The 18,218-nt window shown below is 41.5% G+C and overlaps 1 protein-coding gene across 3 annotated transcripts in view; it reads left to right on the top strand.

Annotated features, from left to right (window-relative positions):
- The window catches only part of LOC106578561 (enhancer of polycomb homolog 1), a 67,285-nt gene extending 49,329 nt beyond the window's left edge, over nt 1–17,956 (top strand). For all 3 annotated transcript variants that reach the window (XM_014157547.2, XM_014157545.2, XM_014157546.2), the window contains 4 exons: nt 8,866–9,041; nt 14,942–15,083; nt 15,334–15,736; nt 16,014–17,956. In XM_014157547.2, coding sequence (XP_014013022.1) covers nt 8,866–9,041; nt 14,942–15,083; nt 15,334–15,736; nt 16,014–16,086 — 794 coding nt within the window. In that variant the 3' untranslated portion in view covers nt 16,087–17,956. The remainder of the gene's footprint in view (nt 1–8,865; nt 9,042–14,941; nt 15,084–15,333; nt 15,737–16,013) is intronic.
- The last annotated feature ends 262 nt before the right edge of the window (nt 17,957–18,218 follow it).

Here is an 18,218-nt window from a genome sequence, read left to right as displayed (position 1 = left end):
ATGTTTTACACTTTTATTTAACTAGGCAAGTCAGATTAAAATCAATACAGAAGTATATATTTTTAAACCTGAATATTTTGTTAATATTGCCTGTTAACCTGTCTAGGCTAGGCGGGACGAATTCGTCCCACCTACGTAACAGCCACTTGCAGCCTGTGGCGCGATTTTCAAAATCTTAAAAATCCTATTACTTCAATTTCTCAAACATATGACTATTTTACAGCCATTTAAAGATAAGACTCTCGTTAATCTAACCACACTGTCCGATTTCAAAAAGGCTTTACAACGAAAGCAAAACATTAGATTATGTCAGCAGAGTACCAAGCCAGAAATAATCAGACACCCATTTTTCAAGCCAGCATATAATGTCACCAAAACCCAGAAGACAGCTAAATGCAGCACTCACCTTTGATGATCTTCATCAGATGACAACCCTAGGACATTATGTTATACAATACATGCATGTTTTGTTCAATCAAGTTCATATTTATATCAAAAACCAGCTTTTTACATTAGCATGTGACGTTCAGAACTAGCAAATTCCGGGGAATTTGCTAACATTTTACTAAATTACTCACGATAAACGTTCACAAAAAGCATAACAATTATTTTAAGAATTATAGATACAGACCTCCTCTATGCACTCGATATGTCCGATTTTAAAATAGCTTTTTGGTGAAAGCACATTTTGCAATATTCTAAGTACATAGCCCAGGCATCACGGGCTCGCTATTTAGACACCCGGCAAGTTTAGCACTCACCATAATCATATTTACTATTATAAAAATGTCATTACCTTTTGTTGTCTTCGTCAGAATGCACACCCAGGACAGCTACTTCAATAACAAATGTTGGTTTGGTCCAAAATAATCCATCGTTATATCCGAATAGCGGCGTTTTGTTCGTATGCGTTCCAGACACTATCCGAAATAGTAAAGAAGTGTCACGCGCTTGGCGCAATTCCTGACAATAAAATTCAAAGTATTCCATTGCCGTACGTCGAAGCATGTCAACCGCTGTTTAAAATCAATTTTTACGTCATTTTTCTCGTAGAAAAGCGATAATATTCCGACAGGGAATCTCCTTTTCGGCAAACAGAGGAAAAAATCCCAAAGGCGGGGGCGGTCGGGGTCACGCGCATAAGCTAGTGTCTCTTGATGGGCCACTTGAGAAAGGCGATAATGTGTTTCAGCCTGGGGCTGGAATGACGACATTCTGTTTTTTCCCGGGCTCTGAGAGCCTATGGAAGACGTGGGAAGTGTCACGTTAGAGCAGAGATCCTTAGTAAATGATAGAGATGGCAAAGAAGTTCCAGAAATGGTCAGACAGGCCACTTCCTGTAAAGGAATCTCTCAGGTTTTGACCTGCCATTTGAGTTCTGTTATACTCACAGACACCATTCAAACAGTTTTAGAAAATTTAGGGTGTTTTCTATCCATATGTAATAAGTATATGCATATTCTAGTTACTGAGTAGGAGTGGTAACCAGATTAAATCGGGTATGTTTTTTATCCAGCCGTGTCAATGCTGCCCCCTAGCCCTAACAGGTTAACATGAATTTGTGTCACTTCTCTAGTGTTCCGTGCAAGCAGTCAGCAGTTTGGGGCATGACCATTCTGCAGTTTGGGCCACCTGGCTCATTGCGGACTGTGTGAAGTCCATTTATTCCTAACAAAGGCTGTAATTAATTTGCCAGAATTGTACATAATTATGACTTAACATTGAAGGTTATGCAATGTAACAGGAATATTTAGACTTGGGGATGCCACCCGTTAGATAAAATACGGAACGCTTCCGTGTTTCGTTTTCGAAATGATAGTTTCCGGATTCGACAATATTAATGACCAAAGGCTCGTATTTCTGTGTGTAATTATATTATTATTAAGTCTATGATTTGATAGAGCAGTCTGACTGAGCGATGGTAGGCAGCAGCAGGCTCGTAAGCATTCATTCAAACAGCACCTTCGTGCATTTTGCCAGCAGCTCTTCGCAATTCTTCAAGCATTGCGCTGTTTGACTTCAAGCCTATCAACTCCCAAGATTAGGCTGGTGTAACTGATGTGAAATGGCTAGCTAGTTAGCGGGTGCGCGCTAATAGCGTTTCAAACATCACTCACTCTGAGACTTGGAGTAGTTGTTCCCCTTGCTCTACATGGGTAACGCTGCTTCGAGGGTGGCTGTTGTCGATGTGTTCCTGGTTCGAGCCCAGGTAGAAGAAGAAAAAAATGTATGAATTCACTACTGTAAGTCGCTCTGGATAAGAGCGTCTGCTAAATGACTAAAATGTAAATGTAAAATGTAGGAGCGCGAGGAGAGGGACGGAAGCTATACTGTTACACTGGCAATACTAAAGTGCCTATAAGAACATCCAATAGTCAAAGGTATATGAAATACAAATGGTATAGAGAGAAATAGTCCTATAATAACTACAACCTAAAACTTCTTACCTGGGAATATTGAAGACTCATGTTAAAAGGAACCACCAGCTTTCATATGTTCTGAACAAGGAATTTAAACGTTAGCTTTTTTACATGGCACATATTGCACTTTTACTTTCTTCTCCAACACTTTGTTTTTGCTTTATTTAAACCAAATTGAACATGTTTCATTATTTATTTGAGGCTAAATTGATAGTATTTATGTATTATATTAACCTCTCTGGGCTAGGCGGGACGAATTCGTCCCACCTACGTAACAGCCACTTGAAGCCTGTGGCGCGATTTTCAAAACCTTAAAAATCCTATTACTTCAATTTCTCAAACATATGACTATTTTACAGCTATTTAAAGACAAGACTCTCGTTAATCTAACCACACTGTCCGATTTCAAAAAGGCTTTACAACGAAAGCAAAACATTAGATTATGTCAGCAGAGTACCAAGCCAGAAATAATCAGACACCCATTTTTCAAGCTAGCATATGTCACAAAAACCCAGAAGACAGCTAAATGCAGCACTCACCTTTGATGATCTTCATCAGATGACAACCCTAGGACATTATGTTATACAATACATGCATGTTTTGTTCAATCAAGTTCATATTTATATCAAAAACCAGCTTTTTACATTAGCATGTGACGTTCAGAACTAGCATACCCCCCGCAAACTTCCGGAGGAATTTGCTAATAATTTACTAAATTACTCACGATAAACGTTCACAAAAAGCATAACAATTATTTTAAGAATTATAGATACAGACCTCTATGCACTCCATATGTCCGATTTTAAAATAGCTTTTTGGTGAAAGCACATTTTGCAATATTCTAAGTACATAGCCCAGGCATCACGGGCTAGCAATTTAGACACCCGGCAAGTTTAGCACTCACCATAATCATATTTACTATTATAAAAGTTTGATTACCTTTTGTTGTCTTCGTCAGAATGCACTCCCAGGACTGCTACTTCAATAACAAATGTTGGTTTGGTCCAAAATAATCCATCGTTATATCCGAATAGCGGCGTTTTGTTCGTGCGTTCCAGACACTATCCGAAATGGTAAAGAAGGGTCGCGCGCATGGCGCAATTCGTGACAAAAAATTTCTAAATATTCCATTACCGTACTTCGAAGCATGTCAACCGCTGTTTAAAATCAATTTTTACGCCATTTTTCTCGTAGAAAAGCGATAATATTCCGACAGGGAATCTCCTTTTCGGCAAACAGAGGAAAAAATCACAAAGGCGGGGGCGGTCGGGTCACGCGCCTAAGCCCAGAGTCCCTTGATCGGCCACTTGAGAAAGGCGATAATGTGTTTCAGCCTGGGGCTGGGATGACGACATTCAGGTTTTTCCCGGGCTCTGAGCGCCTACGGACGACGTAGGAAGTGTCACGTTAGAGCAGAGATCCTTAGTAAAAGATAGAGATGGAAAAGAAGTTCAAGAAATGGTCAGACAGGCCACTTCCTGTAAAGGAATCTCTCAGGTTTTGACCTTCCATTTGAGTTATGTTATACTCAGACACCATTCAAACAGTTTTAGAAACTTTAGGGTGTTTTCTATCCATATGTAATGAGTATATGCATATTCTAGTTACTGGGTAGGAGTGGTAACCAGATTAAATCGGGTATGTTTTTTATCCAGCCGTGTCAATACTGCCCCCTAGCCCTAACAGGTTAAAGACAAGACTCTCGTTAATCTAACTACACTGTCCGATTTCAAAAAGGCTTTACAGCGAAAGCAAAACATTACATTATGTCAGCAGAGTACCCAGCCAGAAATAATCAGACACCCATTTTTCAAGCTAGCATATAATGTCACAAAAAACAAAACCACAGCTAAATGCAGCACTAACCTTTGATCTTCATCAGATGACAACCCTAGGACATTATGTTATACAATGCATGCATGTTTTGTTCAATCAAGTTCATATTTATATCAAAAACCAGCTTTTTTACATTAGCATGTGACGTTCAGAACTAGCATACCCCCCGCAAACATCCCGGTGAATTTACTAAATTACTCACGATAAACGTTCACAAAAAACATAATTATTTTAAGAATTATAGATACAGAACTCCTCTATGCACTCGATATGTCCGATTTTTAAAATAGCTTTTCGGCGAAAGCACATTTTGCAATATTCTCAGTAGATAGCCCAGCCATCACGGCTAGCCATTTAGACACCGACCAAGTTTAGCCCTGACCAAACTCCGATTTACTATTACAAAAGTTTGATTACCTTTGTTGTCTTCGTCAGAATGCACTCCCAGGACTGCTACTTCAATAACAAATGTTGGTTTGGTCCAAAATAATCCATCGTTATATCCAAATAGCGGTGTTTTGTTCTTGCGTTCTAGACACTATCCGAAGTGTAAGGGTAACGAGCATGGCGCAATTCGTGACAAAAGATTTCTAAATATTCCATTACCGTACTTCGAAGCATGTCAACCGCTGTTTAAAATCAATTTTTATGCCATTTTTCTCGTAAAAAAGATAATATTCCGACCGGGAATCTGCGTTTTAGGTAAACAGAGGAAAGAAAACAAAGCTTTCTGTCGACGCGGGCACGCGCCTGAGTCTCACAGTACTGTAACCAGCCACTACCCAAACGCGCTACTTTGTTTCAACCAGAGCCTGCAAAGCCACGATTCAGCTTTTTGCCGCCTTCTGAGAGCCCATGGGAGCCGTAGGAAGTGTCACGTCACAGCAGAGATCCTCTGTAATGGATAGAGATGGCAAAGAAGGCCAAGAAATGGTCAGACAGGGTACTTCCTGTACAGAATCTTCTCAGGTTTTGGCCTGCCAAATGAGTTCTGTTATACTCAGACACCATTCAAACAGTTTTAGAAACTTTGGAGTGTTTTCTATCCAAAGCTAATAATTATATGCATATTCTAGTTTCTGGGCAGGAGTAATAATCAGATTAAATCGGGTACGTTTTTTATCCGGCTGTGAAAATACTGCCCCCTATCCATAACAGGTTAAGAGTGTGCTCCTAATCTCAGCTCGTTACCTGTATAAAAGACACCTGGGAGCCAGAAATCTTTCTGATTGAGAGGGGGCAAATACTTATTTCCCTCATTTAAAATGCAAATCAATTTATAACATTTTTGACCTGTTTTTCTGGATATTTTTGTTGTTATTCTGTCTCTCACTGTTCAAATAAACCTACCATTAAAATTATAGACTGATCCATTCTTTATCAGTGGGCAAATGTACAAAATCAGGAAGGGATCAAATACTTTTTTCCCCCACTGTATGCTGCTCCAGAGCCAGTACTGTTAATTTGCATGTCTACCATTCACTTTTATATGTCCAAACTCACCAAAAATGACATTCGGTAGCACCAACCAATATACACTTAACAAAAATATAAACCCAACATGTAAAGTCTTAGTCCTATGTTGCGTGAGCTGAAAGAAAAGATGCTAGTAATTTTCCATACGCACAAAGTTTACAAAAGTTTACCTCATGTTGTGCAAAAAATGTGTTTACATCCCTGTTGGTGAGAATTTCTTCTTTGCCAAGATAATCCATCCACCTGACAGCTGTGGCATTTCAAGAATCTGATTAAACGGCATGATCATTACACAGGTGCACATTGTACTGGGGACAAAAGACCACTAAAATGTGCAGTTTTGTCACACAACACAATGCTACAGATGTCTCAAGTTTTGAGGAATCAAATCAAATCAAATCAAATTTATTTTTATATAGCCCTTCGTACATCAGCTGATATTCTCAAAGTGCTGTACAGAAACCCAGCCTAAAACCCCAAACAGCAAGCAAAGCATGTGAAAGAAGCACGGTGGCTAGGAAAAACTCCCTAGGAAAAACTCCCTAGAAAGGCCAAAAACCTAGGAAGAAACCTAGAGAGGAACCAGGCTATGAGGGGTGGCCAGTCCTCTTCTGGCTGTGCAGGGTGGATATTAAAACAGAACATGGTCAAAATGTTAAAATGTTAAAATGTTCATAAATGACCAGCATGGTCAAATAATAATAATCATAGTAGTTGTCGAGGGTGCAACAAGCACGTCCGGTGAACAGGTCAGGGTTCCATAGCCGCAGGCAGAACAGTTGAAACTGGAGCAGCAGCACGGCCAGGTGGACTGGGGACAGCAAGGAGTCATCATACCAGGTAGTCCTGAGGCATGGTCCTAGGGCTCAGGTCCTCCGAGAGAAAGACAGAAAGAGAGAGAGAGAGAATTAGAGAGAGCATATTTAAATACACACAGGACACCGGATAAGACAAGAGAAATACTCCAGATGTAACAGACTGACCCTAGCCCCCCGACACATAAACTACTGCAGCATAAATACTGGAGGCTGAGACAGGAGGGATCAGAAGACACTGTGGCCCCATCCGATGATACCCCGGACAGGGCCAAACAGGCAGGATATAACCCCACCCACTTTGCCAAAGCACAGCCCCCACACCACTAGAGGGATGTCTCCAACCACCAACTTACCGTCCTAAGACAAGGCCGAGTATAGCCCACAACGATCTCCGCCATGGCACAACCCAAGGGGGGGCGCCAACCCAGACAGGAAGACCACGTCAGTGACTCAACCCACTCAAGTGACGCACCCCTCCCATGGACGGCATGGAAGAACACCAGTAGGCCAGTGACTCAGCCTCTGTAAAAGGGTTAGAGGCAGAGAATCCCAGTGGAAAGAGGGGAACCGGCAAGGCAGAGACAGCAAGGGCGGTTCGTTGCTCCAGCCTTTCCGTTCACCTTCACACTCCTGGGCCAGACTATACTTAATCATAGGACCTACTGAAGAGATAAGTCTTCAGTAAAGACTTAAAGGTTGAGACTGAGTCTGCGTCTCTCACATTGGTAGGCAGACCATTCCATAAAAATGGAGCTCTATAGGAGAAAGCCCTACCTCCAGCCGTTTGCTTAGAAATTCTAGGGACAATTAGGAGGCCTGCGTCTTGTGACCGTAGCGTACGTGTAGGTATGTACGGCAGGACCAAATCGGAAAGATAGGTAGGAGCAAGCCCATGTAATGCTTTGTAGGTTAGCAGTAAAACCTTGAAATCAGCCCTTGCCTTAACAGGAAGCCAGTGTAGGGAGGCTAACACTGGAGTAATATGATCAAATTTTTTGGTTCTAGTCAGGATTCTAGCAGCCGTATTTAGCACTAACTGAAGTTTATTTAGTGCTTTATCCGGGTAGCCGGAAAGTAGAGCATTGCAGTAGTCCAGCCTAGAAGTAACAAAAGCATGGATTAATTTTTCTGCGTCATTTTTGGACAGAAAATTTCTGATTTTTGCAATGTTACGTAGATGGAAAAAAGCTGTCCTTGAAACAGTCTTGATATGTTCTTCAAAAGAGAGATCAGGGTCCAGAGTAACGCCGAGGTCCTTCACAGTTTTATTTGAGACGACTGTACAACCATCCAGATTAATTGTCAGATTCAACAGAAGATCTCTTTGTTTCTTGGGACCTAGAACAAGCATCTCTGTTTTGTCCGAGTTTAAAAGTAGAAAGTTTGCAGCCATCCACTTCTTTATGTCTGAAACACAGGCTTCTAGCGAGGGCAATTTTGGGGCTTCACCATGTTTCATTGAAATGTACAGCTGTGTGTCGTCTGCATAGCAGTGAAATTTAACATTATGTTTTCGAATGACATCCCCAAGAGGTAAAATATATAGTGAAAACAATAGTGGTCCTAAAACGGAACCTTGAGGAACACCGAAATTTACAATTGATTTGTCAGAGGACAAACCATTCACAGAGACAAACTGATATCTTTCCGACAGATAAGATCTAAACCAGGCCAGAACTTGTCCATGTAGACCAATTTGGGTTTCCAATCTCTCCAAAAGAATGTGGTGATCGATGGTATCAAAAGCGGCACTAAGGAAGCGTGCAATTGGCGTGCTGACTGCAGGAATGACCACCAGAGCTGTTGCCAGAGAATTTAATGTTAATTTCTCTACCGTAAGTCGCCTCCAACATAACTTTAGAGGATTTAGTAGTACGTCCAACCGGCCTCACAACCACAGACCACGTGTATGGCGTCGTGTGGGTGAGCGGTTTGCTGACGTCAACATTGTGAACAGAGTGCTCCATGGTGGCGGTGGGGTTATGGTATGGGCAGGCATAAGCTACGGACAACAAATACAATTGTATTTTATACAGTTTCCTAACAGGTATTCTACTTTGATGTATTCTACTTTGGGGGGGTTAATGACAGGAGATGGTACATGTGATTTGAGAGCTCCCAGTGTCAATACCACATTGCTTGCTTTTTTTATACATACATAGATGCCGCCAATTGTTGGTCATGGAAATTTGCTTAAGTCATGGAAAAGGAATTTCATGACATCAGTCAATGTGTATGAACCCTGACTCATTTTCCTGTGACCAGTTTGTGTATAACCCGTGTGTGTGTATAACATTGTTATCCTGCCTCTGTAGCGTTCACAGCAGAGCAGTACCAACAGCACCAGGAGCAGCTGGCCCTGATGCAGAAACAGCAGCTTGAGCAGATCCAACAGCAGCAACAGGCACAGCAGCAACAGGCACAGCAGCAGGCAAACACAGACCCATCCTCTACTACTACAACATCCACAGCACCACCACCCAACACACAGGTCAGTAGCACTCCTCTGCTATACACAAACCAGCCACTCATCTCTACTATACCCAAATCATCTTTTCCAAAACAGCTTTGTGTGTATTTGTGTTGGTTTGTTTGTTTGTTCGTTACGTTTCTTCGTCAAGCAGTCGCAAGTACAGTACCTGTCAAATGTTTGGACACACCTACTCATTCAAGGGTTTTTCTTTATTTGTACTTTTTTCTACATTGTAGAATAATAGTGAAGACAAACTATGAAATAACACATAGAATAATGTAGTCACAAAAGTGTTAAACAAATCACAATATATTTGATATTTGAGATTCTTCAAATAGACACCCTTTGCCTTGATGACAGCTTTGCGCACCCTTGGCATTCTCTCAACCTGCTTCACCTGGAATGCTTTTCCAAAAGTCTTGAAGGAGTTCCCACATATGCTGAGCACTTGTTGGCTGCTTTTCCTTCACTCTGCGGTCCAACTCATCCCAAACCATCTCAATTGAGTATTATTCTACAATGTAGGAAAGAGTAAAACATTAAGAAAAACCCTGGAATGAGTATGTGTCCAAACTTTTGACTGGTACTGCATAAATATTTTTTTCATGGTACATGAGACGCCTGTCTGATTCGGGCCTGTCTCCGTGGACTAATCCATTGAGCAAGCTGTGGGGATGCCACGGTCCAAGAAGGGGAGTGTAGCTAAGATGCACAAGGCACATCACTCCAGAATGCGCGCTCCTGCCATTTCGTGCACATTCATTGTTTCATAACTTCATTCTGTGAATTGTTTGCCCTTTGTTTGTTAATCTATAATTTCCCCATTTACATACTCTATCACCAGTAGTATCTTAAATTTACTGTTCATTTCTAACAGTAATTTCTGTTAACCTCTATGGGCTAGGTGGGACGCTAGCGTGCCACCCGTGGTGCACTCCATCAACAGCAGGTGCATTTCAAGAGCGGCAAATTTGAATCCAAATAAATGTCAAAATTCAAATTTTTCAAACATACAACTATTTTACGCCCTTTGAAAGATAAACATCTCCTTAATCTAACCACGTTTTACGATTTCAAAAAGGTTTTACGGCGAAAGCATAAATTTAGAGTATGTTAGGACAGTACATTTACAAGAGTTGTGTGTAATGTTTTGTCAATTCAAAGACCGGGTCACCAAAACCATAAAACCAGCTAAAATGATGCACTAACCTTTTACAATCTCCATCAGATGACACTCCTAGGACATTATGTTAGACAATGCACGCATTTTTAGTTCTATCAAGTTCATATTTATATCCAAAAACAGCGTTTTACTATGGCATTGATGTTGAGGAAATCGTTTCCCTCCAATAACCGGCAGTCAAGTCAGCGTCACAAATTAAATAATTAAAATTAGAAAACATTGGTAAAATATTATATTGTCATTTAAAGAATTATAGATTTACATCTCTTGAACGCAATCGACTTGCCAGATTTAAAAATAACCTTACTGGGAAATCACACTTTGCAATAATCTGAGCACTGCTCCCAGAAAAATACGCGTTGCGATACAGACTAGACGTCATGTTGGGGAGATCTAAAATCGAAAATACTATGTAAATAATCCATTACCTTTGATTCTCTTCATCAGATGTCACTTCCAGGTATCACAGGTCCATAACGAATGTAGTTTTGTTCAAAAAAGCTCATCATTTATGTCCAAAAATCTCCGTCTTGTTAGCACATGATCTAAGCCAGCCGGACTTCTCGTCATGAACGAGGGGAAAAAATATATTTACGTTCGTTCAAACATGTCAAACGTTGTATAGCATAAATCATTAGGGCCTTTTTAACCAGAACATGAATAATATTCAAGGTGGACGAATGCATACTCTTTTATAACGTATTGGAACGAGGGTACCCAACATGAACTCGCGCGCCAGGTGTCTAATGGGACATCATCGTTCCATGGCTCTTGTTCGGTCAGATCTCCCTCCAGAAGACTCAAAACACTTTGTAAAGGCTGGTGACATCTAGTGGAAGCAATAGGAAGTGCCAAAATATTCCTCAGCCCCTGTGTTTTTCAATGGGATAGGTTTAAAGGTAATACAACACATCAGGTATCCACTTCCTGTCAGAAAATGTCTCAGGGTTTTGCCTGCCAAATGAGTTCTGTTATACTCACAGACACCATTCAAACAGTTTTAGAAACTTTAGAGTGTTTTCTATCCATATATAATAAGTATATGCATATTCTAGTTACTGGGTAGGATTAGTAACCAGATTAAATCGGGTACATTTTTTTTATCCAGACGTGCAAATGCTGCCCCCTAGCCCTAACAGGTTAATGCATTCAATATATTATTACGGTCCTTTACCGTTCTCATTGTCGGCATGGACACGTTGTTTGCAGAGCTCACAACCTATGCTATACTTGTGAGAAACAAGTTTTGGTTTATTTCATTCCATTTATGAGTTTCGTCAATTTATTAATTGTCTTTTGTTTGGACCACTCCTGTCAATGTTGAGTAAAAATTCGCACCTGATTAGGCATATAGAAGTAGGCCTAGGCTACCTGGCCTCTGTGCAAATGGAGGCCTATAAATGTGCCCATGTGGGGATCTGAAAGTATTTCTGATTATCCTAACTCACCACCACTAATGAGCTGTGGTGCTTCTCAAAGTAAGTTTTTCTTGACCTCAAACTGCAAGTTAACAAAGAAAGTATGCAAATAGGGTTGGGCAATATGGCCAAAATCTCATATCCCGATATACAGTCGTGGCCAAAAGTTGAGAATGACACAAATATTAATTTTCACAAAGTCTGCTGCATCAGTTTGTATGATGGCAATTTGCATATACTCCAGAATGTCATGAAGCGTAATCAGCTGAATTGCAATTAATTGCAAAGTCCCTCTTTGCAATGCAAATTAATTGAATCCCAGAAAAACATTTCCACTGCATTTCAGCCCTGCCACAAAAGGACCAGCTGACATGTCAGTGATTCTCGTTAACACAGGTGTGAGTGTTGACGAGGACAAGGCTTTAGATCACTCTGACATGCAGATTGAGTTCGAATAACCGACTGGAAGCTTCAAAAGGAGGGTGGTGCTTGGAATCATTGTTCTTCCTCTGTCAAACATGGTTACCTGCAAGGAAACACGTGCCGTCATCATTGCTTTGCACAAAAAGGGCTTCACGGGCAAGGATATTGCTGCCAGTAAGATTGCACCTAAATCAACCATTTATCAGATCATCAAGGACTTCAAAGAGAGCGGTTCAATTGTTATGAAGAAGGCTTCAGGGCGCCCAAGAAAGTCCAGCAAGCGCCAGGACCGTCTCCTAAAGTTGATTCAGCTGCTTGATCGGGGCACCACCAGTACAGAGCTTGCTCAGGAATGGCAGCAGGCAGGTGTGAGTGCATCTGCACGCACAGTGAGGCAAATACTTTTGGAGGATGGCAGCAAAGAAGCCACTTCTCTCCAAGAAAAACATCAGGGACATACTGTCTGCAAAATGTACAGGGATTGGACTGCTGAGGACTGGGGTAAAGTTATTTTCTCTGAATCCCCTTTCTGATTGTTTGGGGCATCCGGAAAAAGCTTGTCCGGAGAAGATGAGCGCTACCATCAGTCCTCTGTCATGCCAACAGTAAAGCATCCTGAGACCATTCATGTGTGGGGTTGCTTCTCAGCCAAGGGAGTGGGCTCACTTAAAATTTTGCCTAAGAACACAGCCATGAATTAAGAATGGTACCAACACATCCTCCGAGAGCAACTTCTCCCAACCATCCAGGAACAGTTTTGTGACAAACAATGCCTTTTCCAGCATGATGGAGCACCTTGCCATAAGGCAAACGTGATAACTAAGTGGCTCGGGGAACAAAACATTGATATTTTGGGTCCATGGCCAGGAAACCCCCCAGACCTTAATCCCATTGAGAACTTGTGGTCAATCCTCAAGAGGGGGCTGGACAAACACAAACCCACAAATTCTGACCAACTCCAAGCATTGATTATGCAAGAATGGGCTGCCATCAGTCAGGATGTGGCCCAGAAGTTAATTGACAGCATGCCAGGGCGGATTGCAAAGGTCGTGAAAAAGGGTCAACACTGCAAATATTGACTCTTTGCATCAACTTCATGTAATTGTCAATAAAAGCCTTTGACACTTATGAAATGCTTGTAATTATACTTCAGTATTATATAGTAACATCTGACAAAAATATCTAAAGACACTGAAGCAGCAAACTTTCATATCCCGATTATGGTACATATCACGATACACATTTTCTGTAAATTCAATGAATAAATAGTTTATATAAAATGACCATGTCAAGGACTATTTCTTATTTCATTTTGACTTATACTCACCTTTTATTTGTTGTTTGGTACCTTGGGTCGGGTGTTGGCACCAACTCACGACACTCCGGTTTCTCGACCTTGTAAATTGGGGCCATGTCTTTGCAGATGTAAGTTTTAACGGCAGCTGTTATCTCCTTCAATCTTCGTGGTTTTTTGCCATATGGTGTGCCGCGGGAAAAAGCCTCTTGCAACGTCTGAGTTGGGGGTTTGTTTTGAGCACTCGAGTACTTTTTGGGGTCTCATCCGTACTGTTTCACATGATTCTTGCGTAGGTGGTAAGAGGTTAGTGGTGTTTGAGCCTGTTGTCGGGACCGGCCTGCGGCATATTTTGCAGAGGACGGTTTTCTGGTCCGTGTCAGAATTTTCATACCCAAACCACGTCCATGCAACCTAAGTGGCCCCTCTTAGGTACGGTCTCCGTGCTCTGTGTCGCGTTCACTCTCCTCCATGTTAGTTTGTGTTGCAAATGTGTGGAAAAACGCAAAGCAATGTCCAATTGATGAAAAATATTGCCGTAGAGTGTGATTTGCGATACAACGAAATAAACGATAGAGCATAATATGAAACGATAGAAAAACGTCTATCGTCACACGATATATATCGTCATATCGCCCAGCCCTATATGCAAGTAAACAAAGTGTGTTTTTTAAGAGTAGATTGACCAGGGCGGCCGGTAGCCTAACAGATAAAAGCGCTATGTCAGTAACCGAAAGGCTGCTGGTTCGAATCCGTGGGCCGACTAGGCGAAAAACCTGTCTCTCCTTATTGCTCCTGTAAGTCGCTCTGGATAAGAGCTTCTGCTAAATGACGTAAATATAAAAAGTGACAATAGTTCCTCCAGTGTATTAGAAAAATATTTCCCGGTCTCCCTTTTGATAACTACATTGTTGGCAATGGCAATAGAAGTTACTTTTAGATTTGAATCATTTTCTTTTAGATATAATTTTGATTAACCACATGACAATGATTGAGATGCAGACTAATATATCACTTAAATGAAACCTTTCTATGGAATTGTGCATCTGAAAATCAGAAATGGCACGCCGGTCGGTAGAAATTGAACCTCCAAATGGAAAAGGTTGCCGGCCCCTGGTTTAGCCTGTCACTGGCAACTTCAGGAGCGTAACAGCAGAGTTGGAGCAGGGTCAAGAACAGTTTATTTTTTTTTCTTCTTCTTCTGGTTAGACCATCTTGATCTCTGGCTCTCTTGAATAATTTGTCATAATTATTTAATCAAACAGTGTTCTTAAAGCATAAGACAAGCTCGGTGCATGTAGTTGATTTTATTAGAACACATAGGGTGTCATTATATATACAATTTTTTTTTACAAGTTTCTAAAATTCAGACCAATCGATTGATCGAAAGAAAAGACTACTATCGATTGACCAAGATTTGTTATTCGTCGGGGACAGCCCTCGAAGCCAGAAAGCCTTTGTGTTGCTTTGAAGGAGCTTTGCATCCTGCCTGAAAAAATATCTAGGGGAATGACTGGTTTCACTGACTCTTCCATATTTAATATGCTCAGTGGTTGTACAATCACATCACTCGGTCTGTCTCTATCTGTCCTTCCTCCAGTGTATAATATCTAAGACGTTAGACTCGGCCAGCGCCCAGTTTGCTGCCTCTGCCCTGGTGACCACGGACCAGCTGATGGCCTTCAAGGGCAAGGAGGAGGGGGTTCTGGGAAGTGGCGTCAACGGGGTCTTTCCAGGCTCAGGTGAGCAGCGGTGCCAATGGGATCTGAGCTCTATGGGCCCTAGTTAAAAGTAGTGCACTATATATGGATAGAGTACCATTCTAGGACGCAGACCAGATTTGCAAATAAATACAATTGAATAGAGACACAGGACTGTAGAGTTGAGGAAGTGCTCTAGTCTAATCAAAGTATTTTCTTTACCCATCCCCTCTCAGCATTTTACTGATGAATGACATGTGTAGTCTAATGTATTAATGTCTCCCTGCCTCAGGAGTGTACAAGGGCTTACACCTCGCCAGCACCACCCACCACCCCAACACCAACCAGACTGCCACTCCTCCATCAGCCCCCACTTTCCTCAAGCCCTCCACCACTACATCCCCTGTCATCGCCTCCTCCCTCAGCTCCCTACCTAACGCCCACGTGAATCCCCTCCACCTGGGTAGCAACGCTGCAAACTCCACCACCACTCAGGTCCTGATAGGGAACAACGTCCGTATGAGCGTACCCTCCTCCCCTGTCCTCCCCAGTCTGGGCGGCACTACCACACGCCACAGCCACATACCCAGGGCTCTGGGAGCCTTGCCCTCCTCTGCCTTAAAGATGACTGCCAACACCAACTGTCAGATGCCCAACAAGGTCACCGGGGCTTCTACCATGGACATAGGATCCAGGTAAGATGATTTAACATATTCAAATTCACTTTGAATAACATACTGTTTAAGGCATGCCCTGACTTTAACTGAAGGCTGTTATAAAAACATACTCTCTGACACAGACCTAGGCTATTTACAAATGATAAGGTTAGGGGTTGTGATGAATCTGTTATTTGTTTTAATGAATTGGTTAAGCCATGCCTTGACTTTAACTCTCTATGTTGATAACATTTTAAGTTAATAGGGGTCTAGTGGAAACAGTTTTTGACATGGTGTTTGTCTTGTATTCTTCCAGGGATAATCACGGTCAAGACAAGCCGGCTCTGAACAGTATAGCGGACAACACAGTGGCCATGGAGGTGACGTAGCAGAGTGGTGGTGGTGCTGCTAGCGACCATGACAGACCAGCCAGGCCCAACGCTACCCAACCCTCTGCTGGCCAACCAGTCTTCTGCTGAGAGTCTGCTGCTACTCTCTGAATCCAGTCTTTAGGTGCTGTGCATCGTAGCATTGGGAATGCAAAAGGGACGGCAGGCGGGTGGTCGGCGGGACTCCACATACACACAACGGACTACATACGGAGTACGGACAGACACGTTTCCACGGCAACTGTGGGGATTACATGGGTTGCAATTCTCATCTCTCATGCTTTTTAAATGTTTTTGTTTTTGTATTCGTTACTGTTAATAAGAGTAAAAATTGACATTGTGTAAATTATGAATATGGCAAATTAGTATCTGTACAGTAACTAAATATTTGTAATACCCCCCTTGTATATATGTTACTTGAATACAGAAACTTGTTTATTTGTGATGTTTTGCACTTAAGGAATAAAAAGAAAAAAGCGATAAACTTGTGAGAAGATTGTATAAACAAAAAGAGACATTTCAGAAGAGACGTTTCATCACATGCATGGTGCAGAGCCTGCTGTTTTATCTATTTATTGTGCTGTGTTTACAGTTTCCTTTTTTTATTTCTGCACTGTACCTTCATTGGTTCCTGTGCTCTAGTAAATGTTAGGTAGCTACGGACTCCTGGGTATTTTGTATATTGGAAACACAATGCAGGTTTTCCCCTCTTTGGGTCCCTGCGCTTTTCTTTGGATCATGTGGAATTCAATGGTGATATACAGATGCTCTTTTTGGGGAGGGGAGCCAGATGTGGAGGACATTGTCAGCTTTGGTTCACTTCACTTAGCGGCGTTAAAGCTCTTCCTGGGATCTTCCATTTACATTATCCCGATACAAGTAACAAACTAGGGATGAAGTCTCTTCCTAGAAGCGTCTGTCTCGTGCGTCTGATTCAAAGCACTATCGATTTTGTTTAGTTTACTTTTTTTCCTTTTTTTTAAATCAATATTAATGCTGCTTTTGTATAATTTTTTCCCTTGTTTTCATGCAATCCCCCCCCCCCTTAATTATTTTAACCCCACACACATTTTTTTAAAACAGAATTTAGTTATTTTTGTATTTTTCTCCTGTTTTTGTGGTTAAAAAAAATGATTGTAAGCTTCTTCTTATTGAAAGACTTCATTATTTTGTTACTTGTTTATGCATAGGTGATAAGGGAGGTGAATGGCAGTTACAATTGCTGTATGTATTATCATTCCAATTTCTGACAAGAAAAGAAAAAATGCTAATGGGGGTAGCTCTGGAGAAAGGCTTCTTTTCTCCTCTCATCTCACCGTTTCAAACTCCAGACGGCTGCAAGGCCAAAAACCACAAGTGTCGGGTGCCTTCCCTTGGGGGAAAAAAACGTGCTCTCTTCTGTGAAGACTAAGGCACAAAGACAGTGCTACTCCTAGTAGTACTTTTTGTCTGTCGTCAGAATCTGAATGCCCAGTCCAATGGCAGGATTTATCCTTGAGGTTTTCTTGTCCCACCTGGAGGCTGAAAAGAATAATGAAAATAAAAAAGTGACAGAACTCTACGATAATATAAGACAATAAAGCCCAGGTCATTATATGTGGATTATGTGGCTCTTTGTGTTCTGTTGGGTGAATGTTATGGTCGTGTGTGTAAGCAAATATTGACATATTTTAAGAACGAGAAGTTTTGGATAATGTAACTCATGCCATGCAGGGTTTGTGTAGGGCGAAGGATGTTTCAACTGGGTGGCTGTGTGTGTAAGAGTGAGAGCGCAATGTTTGCCGGAGTTTAAGATGGTTTATACTGCATTGTTGCATCGTGTTTACATTATCACATTTTGATGCTGTAATAAAAGCACCAGTACCACCGAGCTGAAAGCCATCCGGTTTCTCATTTAAAACGGATTACTCAAAGGGGAAATAAATGTTAGTGTGATTGTGTCTGAGTGCATGCCTCGCAGGTTGACATTACCTAAACTATTAGCACCCTGTTTGAAAGGAACAATGACATACTGAAAGAAAAGACCAAGCATTCTTTGTCCAAGTGTAACCTCATTATTTGATTGTTATTGGGAACAAAAAGCCAAGCATTACATGCAAAGGGAATTGTCCCCCTTTCTTACCCAAATGGCA

The sequence above is a fragment of the Salmo salar genome, chromosome ssa19 (genome assembly GCF_905237065.1).
Source record: "Salmo salar chromosome ssa19, Ssal_v3.1, whole genome shotgun sequence".
Taxonomy (NCBI): domain Eukaryota; kingdom Metazoa; phylum Chordata; class Actinopteri; order Salmoniformes; family Salmonidae; genus Salmo; species Salmo salar.
Note: the sequence above shows the minus strand (reverse complement) of the source record. Positions and strands in the feature narration are given on the sequence as shown.